The sequence below is a fragment of the Polyodon spathula genome, chromosome 10, assembly GCF_017654505.1.
Source record: "Polyodon spathula isolate WHYD16114869_AA chromosome 10, ASM1765450v1, whole genome shotgun sequence".
Classification (NCBI taxonomy): domain Eukaryota; kingdom Metazoa; phylum Chordata; class Actinopteri; order Acipenseriformes; family Polyodontidae; genus Polyodon; species Polyodon spathula.
The window spans coordinates 279,198-301,563 of record NC_054543.1 but is presented as its reverse complement, the minus strand read 5'-3'; the positions used below and the strand labels follow the sequence as shown (position 1 = coordinate 301,563).

At 42.6% G+C, this 22,366-nt stretch overlaps 1 protein-coding gene across 4 annotated transcripts in view; it reads left to right on the top strand.

Annotated features, from left to right (window-relative positions):
* Positions 1–20,606, top strand: part of LOC121321682 (LIM domain-binding protein 1) — a 29,606-nt gene extending 9,000 nt beyond the window's left edge. The window contains exons 1-11 of one of the 4 annotated variants that reach the window (XM_041260673.1): positions 2,362–2,479; positions 8,468–8,570; positions 11,248–11,292; positions 11,767–11,842; positions 12,137–12,239; positions 12,464–12,636; positions 12,729–12,851; positions 13,122–13,205; positions 13,649–13,772; positions 15,329–15,477; positions 16,602–20,606. In XM_041260673.1, coding sequence (XP_041116607.1) covers positions 2,455–2,479; positions 8,468–8,570; positions 11,248–11,292; positions 11,767–11,842; positions 12,137–12,239; positions 12,464–12,636; positions 12,729–12,851; positions 13,122–13,205; positions 13,649–13,772; positions 15,329–15,477; positions 16,602–16,832 — 1,236 coding nt within the window. In that variant the 5' untranslated portion in view covers positions 2,362–2,454 and the 3' untranslated portion in view covers positions 16,833–20,606. The other 3 variants (XM_041260674.1, XM_041260672.1, XM_041260675.1) reach the window with 3 other exon arrangements.
* Positions 20,607–22,366: the final 1,760 nt, after the last annotated feature.

The window sequence follows — 22,366 nt, the reverse complement described above, 5'->3', positions numbered from 1 at the left end:
TCAGGGTTATGCTATACATTGTACAGTATGTGCAGAAAGTATAGTGCTGTATAAATGTAGTTATTTTTGCCTGTAATATAATTTTTTTACACCACTTGCTGACATACTACTTACCAGAAAAAATAAAAGGTTAATATTCACAAAACATACAGTAAAATAAACAAATCCCCTGGGTTGGATGAGATCCTCCCAATAGCACTCAAAGACATGAAAGGAATTATTTACAAACTGCTAACCAAGATCAGGCAACAGTCTCTTGAGACGGGTTGTACTGACAGACTGGAGAATTGCAAACGTAATACCGATCCACAAAAAGGGAGACAAAACCGAACCAGGTAACTAACGACCAATAAGCCTGATTTCTATTATATGGAAACTTATGGAAACTGTAATAATAAACTATAATAAGATCCAAAATGGAAAATTACCTTAATTCTCAAACTGAACGCAGTAGGGATTCAAGGAAACACGTGTACATGGATTAGGGAGTGGTTAATATGTAGAAAACAGAAAGTACTGATTAGAGGAGAAACCTCAAAATGGAGCGAGGTAACCAGTGGAGTACCACAGGGATCAATATTAGGTCCTCTGCTATTCCTAATCTACATTAATGATTTGGATTCTGGTATAGTAAGCAAACTTGTTAAATTTGCAGATGACACAAAAGTAGGAGGAGTGGCAAACACTGTTGCAGCAGCAAAGGTCATTCAGAATGATCTAGACAAGATTCAGAACTGGGCAGACACATGGCAAATGACATTTTTAATAGAGAAAAGTGTAAGGTACTGCACACAGGAAATAAAAATGTGCATTATAAAAATCATTGGGGAGATACTGAAATTGAAGAAGGAATCTGTGAAAAAGACCTAGGAGTTTTTGTTGACTCGGAAATGTGTTCATCTAGACAACGTGGGGAAGCTATAAATAAGACCAACAAGATGCTCGGATATATTGTGAAAAGTGTTAAATTTAAATCAAGGGAAGTAATGTTAAAACTGTACAATGCACTAGTAAGACCTCATCTTGAATATTGTGTGCGGTTCTGGTCACCTCGCTATAAAAAAGATATTGCTGCTCTAGAAAGAGTGCAAAGAAGAACGACCAGAATTATTCAGGGTTTAAAAGGCATGTCATGCAGACAGGCTAAAAGAATTGAACCTATTCAGTCTTGAGCAAAGAAGACTACGCGGCGACCTAATTAAAGCACTCAAAATCCTTAAAGGTATTGACAGTGTTAACCCAAGGGATCTTTTCAACCTGAGAAAACAAACAAGGACCAGGGGTCACAAATAGAGATTAGATAAAGGAGCATTCAGAACAGAAAATAGGAGGCACTTTTTTACTCAGGGAATAGGGTCTGGATCCAACACCCCAGTAATGTTGTTGAAGCTGACACCCTGGGATACTTCAAGAAACTGCTTGATGAGATTCAGGAATCAATAAGCGACTAACAACCAAACGAGCAAGATGGGCCAAATGGCCTCCTGTCATTTGTAAACTTTCTTATGTTCTTAATATTAGAATCTGTTTTGATGCATTAAATAAAGTTGCAGGAACATTTTCTAGACTGTTGTCAAAGAAACAAGAAAAGTCTTGAACGGTTTTATATGAAAATCCAAACAGATTTAAACAAAAATTTGTGAACATGGCTGACAGCGTGTGCCATAGGGGTATATTTAAAAAGCTGCTCTGATTATTGGTAGTCTGTCCGTGGGCTTTCCCCATCATATCCGGACAAGCTGTTTACAGTCAGTACCCTCGGCATGAAGACAGTTCCTTAGGTGACCCTGTGCTTTCTCTCTTTCTGTTTTGTTGCTTTTATGCCACAAGACTCACAATGGTATGTGAGACCCAGTGTTGCTATCTCCTGTTCTCAAGGCGGAGTCCTGCAGAGCAGGCTGTAAGGTACTGTGTGCGGGTCAGGTATGGTTCACCTAATGATGTCAGTGCCTTGGCTGGCTGGAATCAGTATGAATGTACCTTTAGTTTAAAGTTTAGATTTGTACGGCTATGAAGAATCAGACTGTGGTGGTGGTGGTTGTTCTGCTGTTCAGTGCCACACATACTGTATACTATGAGAGACTATTAGAGACTATGAGATATTATGAGATTTGTATTCACATAAAACCTCTGCCTGCAGCGCCCTGTGCTCTGTGTCTAGTGAGTTGCGTCTCTTGTGTTGCTGAGCGGCTGTGTTATCAGTCTCTCGTGTTGCTGCGCGGCTGTGTTATCAGGACGCTCGCAGATCCCGCTCGTGGTTTCCTGTTGGGTGTGGGAGGCTCAGAGCGGGGAAGGGGGTGGGGTCGTACTTTACACTTCTATCTGTATCATTTCTCCCCCACCCTCTCTACAGAGCAGTTAGGAGATAACTCCCCTAGTCACTGGAGGTCACAAGTTTCTTGACACAGGCAAGGCAGCGCTGCAGAGTTACAAAACTGAAGCAGCATATGAGCCATGAGCGACCAACTTGATCTTGCAGGTATGAGGAAAAACCATAATGCTGTATACTTTCTGTATTAAAAAAAGGAACTGTATTGGTCTGGCTACATTGCAGTCTATAGCCCTCTCTGCCCATCCTTAATTGTGCATGAATGTAAATGAGAGACTTGGAAAGTGAAGTATAGCCAGCTTACCCAGGGCTGAGTCTTTGAATAACCAAACATCCAGTCCGTGGCATGACTGTTAAGTTCAGGTTTCACTGTATTTTGGAGATTTAAAAATAAATAAATAAAAAACCAGGACATGCGTAAACAGTTTCTTGCATCCTGCTTGACTTGTGTTGTTCCCAGTTTCTGTACGTGCAGACACAGAACACAGTAACAAAACTTACACACAAGCACTTCTGATTTCAAACGTGCGGTTTCCTGTGTGTGTTTATGTGTGTTCAAAAGGGCAAACATTAGTACTGGCTTGTCCTAGTAATAACAGCAGTCAGTGGGTTGACAGTATGTGCTATAGTCTCTATTACCTGTTCCACTGTCCAGGTGTAACCACAATATACACTAATGTTTAGTGATTGTGAAACAAAACAAGGAAACGTTGTTGCACATTTTAAATAAGCAGAAATATATAAATAATAATAATAATAATAATAATAATAATAATAACAATACTACAAAATGCAGAGCTTAATTCAGTGCTAGAAGTGGTTTGAAGTAGGCTAGTGTTGCTGCTTGTGGAACAGAGCTGAGCTTTGTTTTGTAAGAAGAGTTGGTGGCTACTTTTCTTTTGTCAAGTGTGGAATCAGTAAAGTGTGTAATGTATTGCACAATACATTTTTGCACAGTAAAAATAAGCTACAGTTATAATGTCACTCTAATGAAGGGAAGATCCTGGGACACACCCTCTCCTCTCTCAAACAAAAAGGTGCAGCATGATCCCAAGGAATCCCTGAACTGAGTGGCAGATCCACTGCACCGTGCACAGTATTTATTATAGGACTTGCACCCTTGTGCTGTATAAGCTGGCTCTCAGAGCCCCAGGACAGAGTTCCCTTTCTCTTATTAAATACATACATTCCCAGTAAATGCTGACTTCTCTGATGAATTTGCTGATTCTGAGATCCCCAAGAGTCACTTTTGAGTTGATCTTGCTGTCTGCCAGTTCCCGTGAGAGAACAGAATAATAAACTCTGAATTCTCTTTTAAAACGTTGAGTGAAAACCCCTGTTTTAAATTTAACAAAACATGCTTTAAAAATACATGCAAATTAAGTAAAGTGTGGATTCAAGTTTTGTGAATATCTATGTAGATTTGATATGTTTTTTCTTTGTTGGAAAAGAGGGTGTTAGTGTGGTTTTTTAAATGTATTTATTACAAATGAGCATGTTTGCAAAGTGCTAATAACAGTGGGGGCAGTGTATTTATAGTGCAGTGTGTGTGCAGATTGTCTTACACACGGGAGGAGGGAGGAAGGAGGAAGGGCTGTTTGCGCTTGTATTCTGTGGGCCTCTGAGAGAACGGACTTCTAATCGGTTTGTGTGGCTGTTGGAGGGAGAGAGAGAGAGAGAGAGAGAGAGAGAGAGAGAGAGAGAGAGAGGGAGGGGGGATGAGCGAGCGCACTGTGAGTGAGTGAGTAAGGGAGAGAAAGAGAGAGAAAGAGGAGGGCCTAGGGCTATTGTTCATGTCTATCCAGGAACAAAGGGCTGATCGGGCTCCTTACCTCGATCTATACCAGGCTTTTGCTAACATACTAGGCCCGCTCCATTGCCACAGCACCAGACAAGACCAAACGCGTCCCTTTATTCCTTAAATAGGTCCGTATTCTAAATAAATACACACTAGAAATAATACTTAAGTACAGCGAGCAACAACAAAAAAAGACAGATAACGAGAACGAGATTTCTACAAACATCAATTTCAGAGCAGGACTTCTGTGCAGGTACGCTGCTAAATACAGATATATTTTTTTCTGCTCCGTTTTGTGTATGCAATGTTTGGTATGTTTTATTTTATTTTAGTGAATGCATGTTTCCGTTATGAATTACTTTTCTTTTTGTGTATCGAATTAATATAACAACGAATGCCTACCTAAGGCCTGCAAATTGCTTCTAACATCCATGTGTGTTTTTGTTATGTTTCTTGTTCTCGAGTTTCAGAATACGAGCGCTTTAAATGTGATTTGAAAACGAAAACAAAGATATTTTCGCTTTTTTGTAAACTGATTTTTGACAGTATTTTATTACAAACACACACACACACACACATATATATATATATATATATATATATATATATATATATATATATATATATATATATATATATATATATATATATGGTAAAAACGGAATACGAAAAGCTTGTAATAAATGAATTCCTGACGCTAGTTCGGGGGAGGGGGGATTAAGGTTCAATAAAGTACATTTGTCGACCATTCATTTTAAACAATTATAGTTTTTTTTTTTTTTTTAGGTAATTGTACACCATATAATACAGACATATAAAACCACCAATTTCGTGTGTTTAACGTACACTTAATTATTAAGTGCATCTCTAATCCTCCCGTGGATGAGAGATACTGAAAATGAAAAATATTTTAATTTCAGGAGGCAGTGGTCATTGTAAGGTGTTGGTAGAAATTATAAAGCATATGATAGTTAAAACGCGTCACAGTGCATTTCTTTTATTTGATAATCAATAGAACGAGAAAGGTGATAAACATGCTCAGACTGCTCCTAATGGAAACTGAATGTGGCCTGTGCAGTGGCACCAGCTAAGAAGTGTCCTCCTCCTATGAGTTTGTTGGTAAAAAGCTTTATTGTATAATACTGTGAAAAAAATACAACTGTATAGACATGGAAGATTACATTTTCTTAGCTAGAGTTTTATTGCTGATGTGTTTGCTGTATGTTCCCTTGCATGCTTGGACCATATAATTATCCTGTCTGTGTATCTGTTTAATACATCATGTATGTTTTCTTTCAAAGTTTTGGCAGATCCAACCTACAGAGTTCACAAAGTATTTTAAAACATTTCTAAAAAGGAAATTTATAAAACGGTGACAGAAGGGGATATAGGATACCCTGGTGCCCCTCTTTCCCTACACGTCTTTGGATGCCAGTGCTGTCAAGCTGTCAGTCTGTAGCTCATACCTCTCCCCATAACCACTTCAGAAACTCCACACGGGGGTTCTGCACTGGTTAAAGCATCGCAAAGCGATGGGCTAGGTGGCTAGGTTAATGCTTTCGAGTCTTGCATCTGAAGACCTTGTTCGGAACCAGTTAGTCCACATCACAAGCCACCACTGAGAAGGCATTATTGGGCACCTTTGCAGAAAACTGTGTCAATTTGAGGTCTGGCCTGACTTCCATGTTGTGTGGTAGAAGAAGATCGTTTAGCTGATGTTGACTGGATAGCTGGTCAGCACACCTGCTTGTAAAATCATGTTTCTGCATCTGAGGAGGAGTATTGGGTGTCCTATCACAGTATGTGGTAAAATATCTGTTGTCCAAAAGACAGCTTTGATTCAACAGGTCTACAAACGCGCTGGACAGAAGGATACGCAGCCTGTAATTGTGAGCTGTGATTCACCAATAGGAGTGGGCGATTGGTATTGTCAGTGTGTAGACCTAGAGCCAAGTCAATTGAGGTTGTCCAGACCTAGAATAACCTCAAGCAGTGAAGAGCTTTAACTGCAAGTACACCTTCTATTCTGTGGAACAGATCAGACAATGAAAATGTGCCACATTGGATTTTGATGTCGTTTTTTAGTACTGGGCTATGCATTAAAATGTCTCTTACTGTCTGATGTAGAATATCGGTTTGCCTCAAATTACTAAACCATTTCAATAATCTGTTTCAGAACGTGGTGTCCATTTCTTGGCTTTGGTTCATTACAACTAGCAATGGTTTAAACTTCCCCTTTTGCAGGGATTTGGGTCAAGAGTTGGTCTTTTCCATTAAGAGAAATCGTTCATGCTCATTTTGGAATTGATATGGAGGGAGCTCATGTACACGGGGAACGAAGAGTTCACTCAAATTCGCTCTCTTGCTAGAGTGTACATTGACAGGAAAGCTCGTTGTGAAGTTTGACGGCTGCCATCAGTGAATTAGAAAAAGTGCGTTGGTTTCTCTTTCTACTGAAGATCCCTTGCTGGAAATGAGATGGAGTCATCTTGAGTAGCAATCCCAGGTGATTCTGATCCGTCAAAGCTTGCAAAATGGCAGGGCAGGATGTATATACCAGCATTTACGATAATTGGGGTTTTAAATGGCTGGTTTATGGGCTGGTGTGCAGTCCCGTGACACTGACCCACATCCCAGTCCTGGAGTCCTTAATGGATATAGCTACAGCGTTTCTTTCTCCTTTAGGTAACCATGTTATTAATTATTGAGGCAGCTGTTCATCGTTCCCCTTGAACAGCATTACTGTCAAGTCATTCACCTTCTGGTTTTACATTCTGGAAAGAATATGTAGGTTTTCTAAGCAGGGTGTTTGTTTCCTTATGAACTCACCCCTCATTGGTGATGCCCATTGACATCGGTGTGTGTGCACAGCAGACCACAAAGAGGACAGTCTAGACCAGTGGTCCTCACAGTGGTGCCCGCGAAGCCAGGCCATCGTGCCTGCAGCGGCTGCGCTTAAATTATGGGTCGTGAACACATTTCTGGCGGGTCGTAGCGTGGGGAAAATAAACAAAGCTTTAAACACGTTTTTCAGCTAATGCATCACAGCAGTTTGTTGACAGTGCTGCTAGCTAATGCTGTGCTTGTACGTACTCTGCGATATGATCAACCAATTGAATATCTGCATTGTCTCTGCAGTAGCCCAATCAGAAGTTAGCTGGGTGGGACATGAACTGTGTCTATTTCAGTTGCAGGTACTGACAGTAAGTTTAACCAATAGGTGAGTCAAATATCTGCCAAGTTTTATGCAGCTTTCCAGTCATAAGCAAGCAGCGGCCGTTCACAGTATTCTGCACGGAAATTGAAGGCAAATGAGTAGTCAGTGGGAAAGAGAAAGATCTGAAAACTGTCCAATAATTCGTGAGCAGAGGCAGGGTGTTAATATGCCGGGTAAGCACTGAATTTCGCCGACTTACTGAGAAAAACAATGCATTTCAGTATTTATAATTTAATTTTATCTCTTTTTTTTTAATTTCACCAGATAAGGGAAGCACATAGTCGATTTAGTTACAAATCCACTTTCTCCAAATAATTGTACTGGAGAGGAGCGATCTTTAAAACAGTAGTGTTGACAAATTGGTTAAGTTGAAACAAGGCGAAATGCTGTCTATCCTCTTATTTTAGTTTATTCATGGTTATCTATGTAAACATGCTATTTAACTGCTATTTAATTGCATGCTATTTAATATCTATTGGCCTTATCAGAGTGAGCCAAGAATAACTCGCAATAATACTCTTATTTATTTATTTATTTATATATATATATATAATAAAAAATATACTCTCTGATTTGAATTTGTATGTTTTTTTTATATATATATATATATATATATATATATATATATATATATATATATATATATATATATCAGCGCGCCCTTCCGTCGCAAATTCAGTAGCACAAAACGTTCGTCGGTTCATTCAAGTTAAATAGTCCGGGCACGCCTCTTATTTTAGTTAATGACTAGAGGACCCCTGGTCTAGACCTATCCAATTCCAGTGCTGAGTTTGGCCTCACAAAGCTGTGATCTGAACCTGAGGTCACAGGAGGTAAACCAAAAAAAACATTCGGGACCCCAGAGCTGGAAACTAGATTGAGACCCCCAGAGCACTTTCTTTATAAAGGTCATCGATAGACAGTTGCAGTAGTGAGTAGAAAAGTGCACTGATTTCAGAACACGCAATAAATACATAATACAGTTGACATGAAGTACATGTGGGGCAGCAGCCTGTGCTGCTGATGTGATTGAAGAGGTTTGAACGGAGTCTCTGAGGGAATGCGTTTGGGGTTATGGAGTATTGTTAGTAACCATGCTGTTTTTCCCTCTGTGTTTCTGCAGGCTGTTCCTCCAAGTCGTTCAAGCTGTACTCTCCAAAGGAGCCCCCAAACGGCAGCGCCTTCCCCCCCTTCCACCCGGGCACTATGCTAGACCGAGACGTGGGGTGAGTCCTCATTGCTGTAAAACCCTAACCCTAACCCTTCCACCCGGGCACTATGCTAGACCGAGACGTGGAGTGAGTCTTCATTGCTGTAAAACCCTAACCCTAACCCTTCCACCCGGGCACTATGCTAGACCGAGATGTGGGGTGAGTCCTCATTGCTGTAAAACCCTAACCCTTCCACCCGGGCACTATGCTAGACCGAGACGTGGGGCGAGTCCTCATTGCTGTAAAACCCTAACCCTAACCCTTCCACCCGGGCACTATGCTAGACCGAGACATGGGGTGCTTATTGCTCTTAAATAAATAAATAAGCGCTTTAAACATCTGCAAACTCTTGAAAGTATTTGCATTTTGTCAATTTGATAAACAGATACTGTAGCTATTTTGATTTTTATTTAGAACTAAATAACATTTTGTGAGCCTCACTTTCCCTGACAAACTGCAGAAAATGAATAAAAGATTGACCTAAATAATTATATATATATATATATATATATATATATATATATATATATATATATATATATATATATATATATATATATATATATATATATTATATATACGCGCGCATCATGCTTACGGAAGTGCTTGCTACTTTGATTTTAATTGGTAAAGCTCGTTAAACGTCGAATTCGCAAAAAAATATTTATATAGGATAAACGTTGGTAAAACCACCAAAAATAATAATTTAAGAAAGCATATCTAGTCTGTGTAGTTTTTATACTTGCTGTCTGTCCCGTCTCCGTTCCACTCTGAATGGCTAGGGGTCGCTGTCAGTCAATTCAGTGGTTCCTTAATAGGCTAGTGTAGTTTCACAGTCAGTCATTTCATCCTGTTCTGAAAGATCTCATTGGCTGAAGCAGTGCTAGAATGCTTGTGTTCGTTAAATGACTGTCAATCATCAAGACTGACTGTGCGTTTTCATTTGCCAGCTACAGCGCCTGTCATTCAAAGCACCTACTTTGAAATTAGCAGGTTATGGTGTAGGTAAGCTTTTGCTTTGGGTATACGGTGATACTAGTTACTAGTTCAGTTTGAAAATGGGGTGCAAGACGAAAACACTTAATGAGTGTTGTGCACAATACCATGCCCGATGGCTGAAGTCTCCGCGGCAGGACGAAGTGGGCCAGTCTGCCTTGCCTCCAGTGACTCTGAGTCCAGCTGTGCTGAAGCAAGAGAGGGGTGGATCTCAGAATAATAAGTGCAAGTTAGTTCTGTTCAGCTATCTAATGTTTTGCTCTGTGCATATTATTTTTCCTTGTAAATGTATGCTATAAAAGTCTGTGTAATACACTTTATATGTTGTGTTTTCTACGGTTTATTTGAGCCCATGTTTTAATTTGTGTAGGAGCTTTATCTTTTAAAAGGCATAGCTCCGTTGTGACCAAACATTATTTCAATTCGAATGTTGGTAACCATGGTTTTGTTGCATGTCGCATACATTGTTGCTTTCTCTAAATGAGATGTTTCTCAATGGCATAAGTCTGGGTTTTTTTTGGTTTTTTTGCCTTTTAAGCGTAAAGGTCGATTTCATCCGTGCTTGCTTGAATTGAAAAATAAAGATTGAAAAAACCCAGATAAAATCTCCCTGTATCAAGGACTGGGTCTCATTGTCATACTGGATTTCTGCTGCTGTATTACAAAGTAGGTTTGGTGAGCTTGCAGTATGTATTCATGCAGTGTTCTACATTTTTTGCTCATCTCCAGTTCAGATTTCAGTTTTGTAATACTGGTACAGCTAGTATCAATGGTGGGACTGTACGGCCAGGGTGTCCTCGGCTCACCCTGCACCAGTGACTCCGGTAGACTGACCGGGCACCTGCGGGCTTACCTGTAAGCTGCCCAGAGTTGTGTGGTCCTCCAACGCTGTAGCTCTGGGTTGGCTGCATGGCGGGCCTGCAGAGTGAAAAGAAGCGGGCGGCTGATGACACATTTCCGAGGACGCATGTGTCCGTCTTCATCCCTCCCAAGTCAGCGCGGGGGTGGCAGCGGTGAGCCGGGTTGAAATAAACAATAATTGGGCTTACCAAATTGGGGAGAAAATAAGAAATAATTGAAGATTCCAAATTTACGAAAAAAAACAAAAACCTCCTGTTGTATAGCGTTTTTAATCTGTTCTGAGTTTAAGTAACAAGTTCATGTCTCTGTATGCTCCACTCACTTGTGCAAAGATAATCTGCTTGACCTTTCACAGAATTTCAGCTTTTTATTATTCATTTCTTTTATTCCTTATTCCAGCTGCAGTTAACCCAATGCTGCCCCTTTCCCAGTGTTAAATTTGTGCTGAATTGGGTTTTCTTCTGCTTAGCCGATTTGGTGCTGGTGCAGAGATAGAGACGGGAAAAAAACAAAAACTCTTGCCTGGCAATGAGTAGGGCTTCATTTTCTGATTTCATGTTCTTAAATCATCATTCCCATGGCATTGTTGGCTGATTTGAAAAAGCTCAAGTTTAGCTCTGGAAAAGCATACCTTGTAAAAAATAGTGTTAGACTGATCCCTCCTGTTCAAGCAGCAAATTGGTATGCAGCATTGTGTGTGTGTGTGTGTGTGTGTGTGTGTGTGTGAGCGAGCAAACCAACCTGTTCAGGTTTTCTGTATTCTAACCAGTAGGATGGTGTGACAGGGTAGTGGAGGTGTGACAGGGTAGCTGATGTGCTGTCTTTCTCTTTGCAGTCCAACACCTATGTACCCCCCTACATATCTAGAGCCCGGAATAGGGTAAGACTTCTCTCTGTCCTGTCTTTGTGTGCCAGTGTCAGTGTGCCGTCTCCGCAGTCTTGTGTGCACAGTATTGATAATAGATACGAGAAGCATCAAATCTATCTCCTTGTGACTTCATATTCAAAGAGCTAATTACCTTGCTTTGCTTTCTTTTGTATTGCTTCATACGCAGCAAAAACTCTGCTGTTTACATTGTTTCAGCTGCTGGTTCCACTTGTGCTTTGACAGGGTTGCTCATTAGGAACTAATGACGCGCTTTCTGCCTTTATTAAGCTGCACGGCAGTCGCCCTCATTTTCTAATTGCTGAATGAAAAAAATGGGTGCTTGCATTGTGTCTGAGCTCTTGCATTTGAGCTCTGTTGGTCTGAGTTCTATTATATCTGAGCTCTTGCATTTGAGCTCTCTTGCACCTGAGCTCTTGCATTTGAGCTCTGTTGCACCTGAGCTCTGTTCTTGTGTTTCTCTTGCAGGAGACACACGCCGTACGGGAACCAGACAGATTACAGGATATTCGAGCTCAATAAGCGTCTACAGAACTGGACAGAGGTAACTCCTATTCCCTGTCACTGCATGATTTAGTGTCCTGTTGCTGTTAGAGTAGCAAGCACTGCGCTTAACTGACTTACCGGATCTACTCCTGCCTCTTTCAAGCAGCACTATGTAACTGGAAAGTTTCAGTGTATCATACTAAAAAGATGTAAAAATGGACGTGTATTTGGACAAGCACAGGATTAGTATCGTATTGTTGGTTCGGTACACTTCTCTCCCAACCTTGGGGGTTCCATACAAGGCTGTGTCTCGGTGGTATTCCTGCCCTTCTCTCTCTCGCATGCTCTGCAGGAGTGTGACAATCTCTGGTGGGATGCCTTCACTACAGAGTTCTTTGAGGATGATGCCATGCTGACGATCACTTTCTGCCTGGAAGATGGGCCCAAGAGATACAGTAAGCTTCTTATTTAGCCCTTTATTTTACAGTGAGAAACTGCCACCCTCCATATCTAGTTATTAATCTATGAATACTGCCGGCTGTGGTACAGACACAGGAATTCCTTTCACCAAGATAAATTCCCATAGCCACCTGATGGAAATGACTTGGTGTTCTATCAGCGGACACAGGGTAGATCTTCACACACCATGACTCACTGCTGCTCTTCTTTGCATTCACAGCAATTGGTCGGACGTTGATTCCTCGCTATTTCCGCAGTATCTTCGAAGGGGGTGCCACTGAGCTGTACTACGTCTTAAAGCATCCTAAGGAATCATTTCACAATAACTTTGTGTCTCTGGACTGTGACCAGTGCACTATGGTCACACAGAATGGAAAGCCCATGTTTACACAGGTACCTGTTTATTTTAATAAACCAGGTCTTGCTTTGTTCCCTTCGCCCGTTCCTTCTACTGCTGTCTGATGCGTGCTCTCTGTCCTCCCCAGGTGTGTGTGGAGGGCAGGCTGTACTTGGAGTTCATGTTTGATGACATGATGAGGATAAAGACATGGCATTTCAGCATAAGGCAGCACCGCGAGCTTATTCCTCGCAGCATCCTCGCCATGCATGTGAGTAGCGCTGGAGAAATCAGTTCTGTTCTGTCTGTGTCAACGTGCTTTCTGTGTAAGCATACTGTTTTTTTTTATGTACGTGGATGTGGTATCATGTAGCAAAGTATTCTTCACTCAAGTTAGGACATCTGTGTTGAGTTCTAAATGGCAAAGAAAGTGCCTGGGGACCATATAGACCCACAGCACCTGCTTCTGAAACAAAATCAGCACTGAACTCTGTTCTGGAGCAGCAATGTGTCTGTTGTTAGTAACTCTTGTTTTCCACAGGCCCAGGATCCCCAGATGTTGGACCAGCTGTCTAAGAACATCACAAGATGTGGCCTCTCAAACTCCACGCTGAACTATCTCAGAGTGAGTCTCATGATGCTGCTTATCCCCCAGACCTGAGCTGTAGATGCACAGGCTAGACTATTTCATTTTGGGTTTATTTCTAGTCTGCTTTCCTGATTCCTACTGTTTCTGTGTTTATTTTATTGCCGTTCACCTACATCTCTGCAGAGGAAATCAAAGTAAATGGAGGCACTCTCAAAGTAAAAAAATCAATATTTTGATGCTGTACTTTAAAATGATCAGAAACTTTTGTTTTCTGGCTTCAGTCTGGTTTGGCTTGACACATTTGCCAGTACATGTTTTCGTGCCTCTAGCAATGTTAGAATGCAGTTTAACTTTAGTGCATAGCTGGCTCCTGCAAGTTGAGGTTTTTGAGCCATTTGTTCAGTGTGTGTTGCACATCTAGACTGACTTTGCTTTCTTTCTTTCTCTCTTTCTTTCTCTCTGCCTCTCCTCCTTTCCAGCTGTGTGTAATTTTAGAGCCCATGCAGGAGCTGATGTCCAGGCACAAGACCTACAGCTTAAGTCCCCGTGACTGCCTCAAGACATGCCTGTTTCAAAAGTGGCAGAGAATGGTAGCGCCCCCAGGTGAGGACTTGTATTGAGACAGAACTGTTTACTAGAGCTGCAATCGGCACCCTAATTTTGTATTCGATTGTCGTATAGGCATTTATCAACAATCGGACATTAACAATAATAAAGAATATGCATGCATCAGCGTCAGACACCCCTTTAATATTGTAGTAATAATAAATATGCGAGCGTCAGACACCCCTTTAACATTGCAGTAATAATAAAGAATATCCTTGCGTCAGACACCCCTTTAACATTGCAGTAATAATAAAGAATATGCGAGCGTCAGACACCCCTTTAACATTGCAGTAATAATAAAGAATATCCTTGCGTCAGACACCCCTTTAACATTGCAGTAATAATAAAGGATATGCGAGCGTCGGACACCCCTTTAACATTGCAGTAATAATAAAGGATATGAGTGCGTCAGACACCCCTTTAACATTGCAGTAATAATAAAGGATATGCGAGCGTCGGACACCCCTTTAACATTGTAGTGATAATAAAGAATATGCGAGCATCAGACGCCCCTTTAACATTGTAGTGATAATAATAAAGAATATGCGAGCGTCAGACGCCCCTTTAACATTGTAGTGATAATAAAGAATATGCGAGCGTCAGACACCCCTTTAACATTGCAGTAATAATAAAGAATATGCTTGCGTCAGACACCCCTTTAACATTGCAATAATAAGAATATGCGAGCGTCAGACACCCCTTTAACATTGTAATGATATACTCTATTTGAACAGATGTCATTTCTATCTGAACTATGGTTGTTCATTACTGTTAACCATTTATGTCCAAAAGCAAAACATTTGAATGAATCTCAAATCCTCCTGACAAATTTAACTATCATACTAAATTCAGCTTCTTTTTCTATAATACTGCCATGTAATCCAAACACAGCATGCTCTGAAACGAAAGAAGGTAATCAGTAGGTTTAACAGATTAAAGAAACAAACAAAAAAAACAATATTGCCTTAATTTTTAAATCAAGAAAACATGCATACAATAGGTTTACTTCTGATTTGACTGATTTGTCCAATGCGATTGTAGAGGCCTAAATTGTGTATCCTAGCAACAGGCTAATCTATTGAAGTTTTAATGCAAACCGGCAACAGGAGACTTTATGCTGGGCTCTAATTTGATGCATCGATTCACCATAATGTAAACGAGGCTCACAGAGTCTAAGGACAGATGCTCAATAATTGATGCATAGATTAATTGTTGCACCCCTACTGTTTAAATTTTATACCTGCCGCTCTGAAGCTTCACGAAAGCGAACTGTGAAAGCACATCATTAGCATTAACCCTGTATGTTGAATGAATGTTTACCACATGGAATACAAGAGCACAGCCTCTCTGTTACGACAAGTTTGAGTGAAAAGCTGTCACGCCAGAAAACTCACTTCAGAAAAATAAGCCATTATAAACTTGAGGGAGATAAACTTGAGGGAGGTTGCTGCTCTTGCATGTCGCAATACTGGGATCTCTGTTTCCTATGCAAGTGTGTGTGTGTGTGATATATAATCTCCATCTCACTCCTAACTGATGTGCCCACTCCACAGCGGAGCCGGCGAGGCAGCAGCCCAGCAAGCGCAGGAAACGGAAGATGTCAGGAGGCAGCACCCTGAGCTCTGGAGGGGGGACCAACAATAACAGCAACAGCAAGAAGAAGAGCCCAGCCAGCAGCTTCGCTCTCTCCAGTCAGGTACCTGTAAGCATCGGAGTGTCATTACTTTACTGAGGGGAGGGTGCAGGGGCATCTCACTGTCATTACTGAGGAGAGGGGGAGGGTGCAGGGGCATCTCACTGTCATTACTGAGGAGAGGGGGAGGGTGCAGGGGCATCTCACTGTCATTACTGAGGAGAGGGGGAGAGGCTACGGGGCATCTTGCTGTCATTACTGAGGAGAGGGGGAGAGGCTACGGGGCATCTCGCTGTCATTACTGAGGAGAGGGGGAGAGGCTATGGGGCATCTCGCTGTCATTACCGAGGAGAGGGGGAGAGGCATCTCGCTGTCATTACTGAGGAGAGGGGGAGAGGCATCTCGCTGTCATTACCGAGGAGAGGGGGAGAGGCTACGGGGCATCTCTCTGTCATTACTGAGGAGAGGGGGAGGGTGCAGGGGCATCTCGCTGTCATTACTGAGGAAAGGGGGAGAGGCTACGGGGCATCTCGCTGTCATTACCGAGGAGAGGGGGAGAGGCTACGGGGCATCTCGCTGTCATTACCGAGGAGAGGGGGAGAGGCTACGGGGCATCACGCTGTCATTACTGAGGAGAGGGGGAGAGGCATCTCACTGTCATTACTGAGGAGAGGGGGAGACAGGTTTCTGGCTTTGCATTACCTAATGGGTGGAGAAATGGGGTTGGATTATGTCAGCTTTGTACATTTTGGGTGGTCGTGTGGGTTTGTATGCAAGTGTTGTTTTTTGTTGTAATTAAGATTGCAGGTAGTTTTGCAGGCATTCTTTATTAAGGGATGTTTGAGGGTTAGGGTTAGTTTATTTACGTAGGTATAGTGATGAATATTCTATTTAGGTGAAAGGGATTTCATAAAGAAAGGTATGACACAATATTCCTTTTTGCACACCCATAATACAGACCATCAAGCACTCTTACTAAGGGGGCCAACATGAAATCACTGTACACTTCAGCTTGCTATGCTGAACGTGGCAACCCTGGTCTTTACATTTTCAATCCCCTAATCTAAATAAATGTAGTGCTCTGAGGCCAGCAGTCCTAGCCACCCCCTTCCCTTTCCCCTTGTTGCGGGGCATCCTCGCTTCTCCCCCTGTTGTGGGGATAATGTGTGCGCCCCTTCCTGTCCCCCCTGCAGGATGTGATGGTGGTGGGAGAGCCCACTCTGATGGGAGGGGAGTTCGGGGACGAAGACGAACGTCTGATCACACGGTTGGAGAACACGCAGTTTGACGCCGCCAATGGCATCGACGACGAGGACAGTTTCAACAACTCCCCAGCGCTGGGAGCCAACAGCCCCTGGAACAACAAAGCTCCCTCCAGCCAGGAGAGCAAGAACGACAACCCCACATCGCAGGCATCCCAGTAAAAGAGGGGAGGAGGGGGGCGCAGCAAGGGATGGGACGAGATCCCAACTGTGTAGGGACTCCCTGTAAAACACATTCTAAACCGTGCTATTCCACTCCGGTCCTTCAGCTCTGTACATGCTGGCACACCGCACTCTGCTTTAATGGATCACACAGATTTGGATAAGATCACATGGAAGCAGTAAGGTCCAGTGTTTTCCAGCCTGTGGAATTCATATTGGGAACTGCTGCGTTGCACACAGCGAGGTGCAACAGTGATGCTGCTGGCTGAAGTGCTACTGAAATACAGCAGGAGTTTGTAAGCAAACAGTTTGTTAACAGTGCAATGGAATCAGATCAGTGCCAGCTTTGTTCCAACCAGAATCTTTTTTTTTTAAAGCACGCTTTGCTATCTGGTGTGCATTAAAAACAGCAATCCATGTCAGAATCCAAGACTTTAGTCTGGATTTTCTTTCTGTGCACTTCAGGCTACGATGCAAATTTGTAAAATTTAAATTATTTTTTTTTTAGGACCTGGTTGGAACAAAAACCCGTACTGTCCTGGAGCTCGAGGACCGGAGTTGAGAACCACTGCATTAAAACTTATACAAACAAGCAGTAGAGCATTGAGGTACTTGGGATCTGGTTGTGCACAGCCAGATATGATGTTTTACTTGGGAACACAACGCCAGATTTGCTCACATACCCTGATTTATACAAGTAGTTTCCAATTATATATAATTTTTTTTTTTTTTTTTTGAAGGGATTGTCTGTTTTATTATTTCCAGCTATGTTTAAACTCAGTAATGTCTTTCTTTTTTTGTTAATCAAATTTTGATAATTGCCAGGAGTCTGAAATTTTTACAGAACAAAAAATGCAATGTTCCAAAAATCGAACGACAAACTTGTGATTAAGCTATGCTTTGTAGGAGTTTGGCAGCAAGGGGTGTGAAACCATTAATAGTGTGTGTGTTACGAGCCTCTGCCCTGCCCTGCCCAGCCTCTTGCAGGAGGCATTAATCTGCCGCCCGGACCTCCTGAAGGACATGCCATGTGAGGGAAGGGATTGCTGTGGACTATTGGAATACAAATGAACCCTTCTTTGCCCCTCTGTATTCCAGCAGGTAATACACAGGGATCCCTGCTGTGAAAATGAACAACATTGAGCACTCGCAAAGCCTGCTTGTAATTCTGTCTAGTAGCTGCTGGTAGAGGCTGTGGCCATGCTGGGTGGCAGTTTGGTCTGGTCGTTTGCAGCTGCCAGTCAAGGCTGGGGTTGTGCTGGGTTCAGTTTGGTCTGGTTGTTTGCAGCTGCCAGTCAAGGCTGGGGTTGTGCTGGGTTCAGTTTGGTCTGGTTGTTTGCAGCTGCCAGTCTAGGCTGGGGCTGTGCTGGGTTCAGTTTGATCTGGTTGTTTGCAGCTGCCAGTCTAGGCTGGGGCTGTGCTGGGTTCAGTTTGGTCTGGTTGTTTGCAGCTGCCAGTCTAGGCTGGGGCTGAGCTGGGTTCAGTTTGGTCTGGGGGTTGCATCTGCTGGTCAAGGCAGGGGCTGTGCTGGGTTCAGTTTGGTCTGGTTGTTTGCAGCTGCCAGTCTAGGCTGGGGCTGTGCTGGGTTCAGTTTGGTCTGGTTGTTTGTATCTGCTGGTCGAGGCTGGGGCTGTGCTGGGTTCAGTTTGGTCTGGATGTTTGCAGCTGCTGGTCGAGGCTGGGGCTGTGCTGGGTTCAGTTTGGTCTGGTTGTTTGCAGCTGCCAGTCTAGGCTGGGGCTGTGCTGGGTTCAGTTTGGTCTGGTTGTTTGTATCTGCTGGTCAAGGCAGGGGCTGTGCTGGGTTCAGTTTGGTCTGGTTGTTTGCAGCTGCCAGTCTAGGCTGGGGCTGTGCTGGGTTCAGTTTGGTCTGGTTGTTTGTATCTGCTGGTCGAGGCTGGGGATGTGCTGGGTTCAGTTTGGTCTGGATGTTTGCAGCTGCTGGTCGAGGCTGGGGCTGTGCTGGGTTCAGTTTGGTCTGGTTGTTTGCAGCTGCCAGTCTAGGCTGGGGCTGAGCTGGGTTCAGTTTGGTCTGGGGGTTGCATCTGCTGGTCAAGGCAGGGGCTGTGCTGGGTTCAGTTTGGTCTGGTTGTTTGCAGCTGCCAGTCTAGGCTGGGGCTGTGCTGGGTTCAGTTTGGTCTGGTTGTTTGTATCTGCTGGTCGAGGCTGGGGCTGTGCTGGGTTCAGTTTGGTCTGGATGTTTGCAGCTGCTGGTCGAGGCTGGGGCTGTGCTGGGTTTAGTTTGGTCTGGGGGTTGCATCTGCTGGTCGAGGCTGGGGCTGTGCTGGGTTCAGTTTGGTCTTGGGGTTGCATCTGCTGGTCGAGGCTGGGGCTGCGCTGGGTAGCAGTTTGGTTTGGGGGGGGTTTGCAGCTGCATGTAACTTTCACACTGGAGCCCAGCAGTTCAATAGTGAGACATTTAAAGCCACTGTTCTGCACTGCTCTGCTCACTAGCTCTGCAGCTAGGTGCTCTGACCAATGCCATGGTTGGAAAAGGGATGAAATACCTTAATAAGGACAACATGTACAAGAGAATGTTTCTTACTAGACACTTTGAATAGAAATGAATTTAATAATAAACAACTTGATGCCACTGAAACCCAGTACCTCTGTGAATATTAACAGGTTAAATGAGTGAGTTCTGTTTCTAGTGGGCTGTATTTCCCTGCTCATGTTTTTTACTGATCCTGAAAGCTACACACCAAGGAACGAGGCTTCGAGCAAGATCCTTTAAATCCCTCCCTAAAATGCATTCTTTAGTTTTGTTTTCTTTGTTTTTTTTAAAGGAAAAAAGTAAGCTTGTGTGAAGTGTTTTTTTTTTGCTCTTTTATATATACATTTCTCTTTGTGTATTTGTGCTTGTATATTTAAGGTAGTAGCAAAGCTCTGTATAGCTGTAATGAAATGTATTCCTCATTTAGAGCACCCAGAAGCCTGCCTTGTCTAATGTAAAAAAAATAATTAAAATAAACAAGCCCTTTTTGGACATGATGTGAGACCGGTAGATTTCTGGGTACACTCACCATTTGGAACCCCATGTGTGGTTTTTTTTTTTGTTTTGTTTTTTAATGTACATTTGTTTACATTCATCTTGATAATATTGTCCCACTTTCACACATCCCAGATTCGCCATTGGTATTAGTGCCTCCCGATACAATGTTAATAAAATGTTGAAGATTTCTCAACACGTTTAATAGACCTTTGCTCAGAATCTTGCCACTATATACTGCCAGTCTTGCATGCTGTTCTTTTTGGTTCACCTTGCTGTTTATTCGCTTCACAATGGGCAGACCTCACCCGTTTCCTGCAACAACCCACCCACAACTGAGCACACAAGACGTTTAGCCGTCCTTATAAATGTTTTTTAACGTTGTAAGCAAGCAGTACCTCTTGCGTGTGTGTGTGTGTGTGTGTGTCTACCCGGTTCCTGAGGATGAAGGGACACTTTGAAACCTCACCTGAATGATGTGCAACTCTACCCCTGAAATGTTTTGTAATTATTCTGTATTGTAGACTTGCTTCATGTCTGTGTCCAGCTCCCATCTGTAGAGTCCCAGTCCAGAAACCAGAGCAAGGCTAATTTGGTCGGATTTTTAAAGAGCTTGCTTCCTTTTCCCAAGTTTTTTGGTACGATTTTTAAATGCAAACCGAATGGTGATTTGTACCCTCCAATCTTCCTGTAGAGCCCCTAGTCTGGGGCAGTGTAATATTTTTTGCATAGTTTGTGCCATTTAATAATTCCTGTATGGTACTAATAAAGATGACTTTTCACTTTAATAAAATGGTGAGCTTTTATTTGCATTATTGCTGTTGTGTTTGCGTGTGTGTCATTGCTTTGTCCTGTGAAGGAGCTGGCAGAGTGGCTCACAACATCACAAGGGAATGGCACCTGAGTGTCTTCATCTCTTATCCTGCTGGTAATGAGTGGATACCTGCAGGGCTCGCACACAGGTATATACAGTGTGCACGTCACGTAACACCTCTGAAGGCTGTTTACCAGTAAAGTGTAGTTTGATATGTTGCCTCCCAATGTTGTTAATGTAAATGCCTTGTCAACATATAAATCAGGGGCCCCATTTCCCACCTTCTAGGCAGACCCAGATCCTTTATTGTAGAGATAACCTCTCGTTTATTATACTGTGTATGTCTGTGCTTGCAATACTTGAATTTGAAGAATCCAATACTTGAATTTGAAGGATGCAATCTAGCCTCTGAAATCACAGGCTCAAACCTAGTCATTTTAAATGATTTTTGAAGACTAGCCTCGGTATTCCACAATTCATTCTAATCTGGGTCTCATCTAAAAAACAAAACTAGCACCAACCGAAAACAATGCAGGTTACACCTACCTGTGCGTTTATCAGTCCATGAGCTACCCTCTCTTTCCACAAGGGGCATCAGCGCTCCAACCCTATTCCCAGGCACAGTGCAAGCAGGCAATGCCTAGCTTTCATTACACGTTGTTTTTTTCAGAAATAGCAACAAGAACGTTTTCTTGTGATAATATATTTATTTTTATATATATATTTTTTTATATATTTTTATATTTACCACCGTCACATAGCCCTTTAAAGCGGTAGATTGTGAACTGTGCATTATATGCCAAGTCACTTCCAATAGGACATTGATTTAACATGTCATCCGCAGGATGGAGCACAATGTAGACATTGTACAGTGTTTGCAGGTAGTACATGTTGAGCACAGGTTCATGTTTGTTTTGGGCTGTGCAGAATAATTTATTCTAGGTGTTTAAACATGATGAGTCAATAAGGAAATGGAATAGAAAAATAACTACTACACAGCCTGTGGTTTGGGTTCAAGGTAACTTCTTCACACAGCACTGTGGTTTGGGTTCAAGGTAACTTCTTCACACAGCACTGTGGTTTCTGTTCAAGGTAACTGCTTCACACAGCACTGTGGTTTCTGTTCAAGGTAACTGCTTCACACAGCACTGTGGTTTGGGTTCAAGGTAACTGCTTCACACAGCACTGTGGTTTCTGTTCAAGGTAACTGCTTCACACAGCACTGTGGTTTGGGTTCAAGGTAACTGCTTCACACAGCACTGTGGTTTCTGTTCAAGGTAACTGCTTCACACAGCACTGTGGTTTGTGTTCAAGGTAACTGCTTCACACAGCACTGTGGTTTCTGTTCAAGGTAACTGCTTCACACAGCACTTTGGTTTGGGTTCAAGGTAACTGCTTCACACAGCACTGTGGTTTGGGTTCAAGGTAACTGCTTCACACAGCACTGTGGTTTCTGTTCAAGGTAACTGCTTCACACAGCACTGTGGTTTCTGTTCAAGGTAACTGCTTCACACAGCACTTTGGTTTGGGTTCAAGGTAACTGCTTCACACAGCACTGGTTTGGGTTCAAGGTAACTGCTTCACACAGCACTGTGGTTTCTGTTCAAGGTAACTGCTTCACACAGCACTTTGGTTTGGGTTCAAGGTAACTGCTTCACACAGCACTGGTTTGGGTTCAAGGTAACTGCTTCACACAGCACTGTGGTTTCTGTTCAAGGTAACTGCTTCACACAG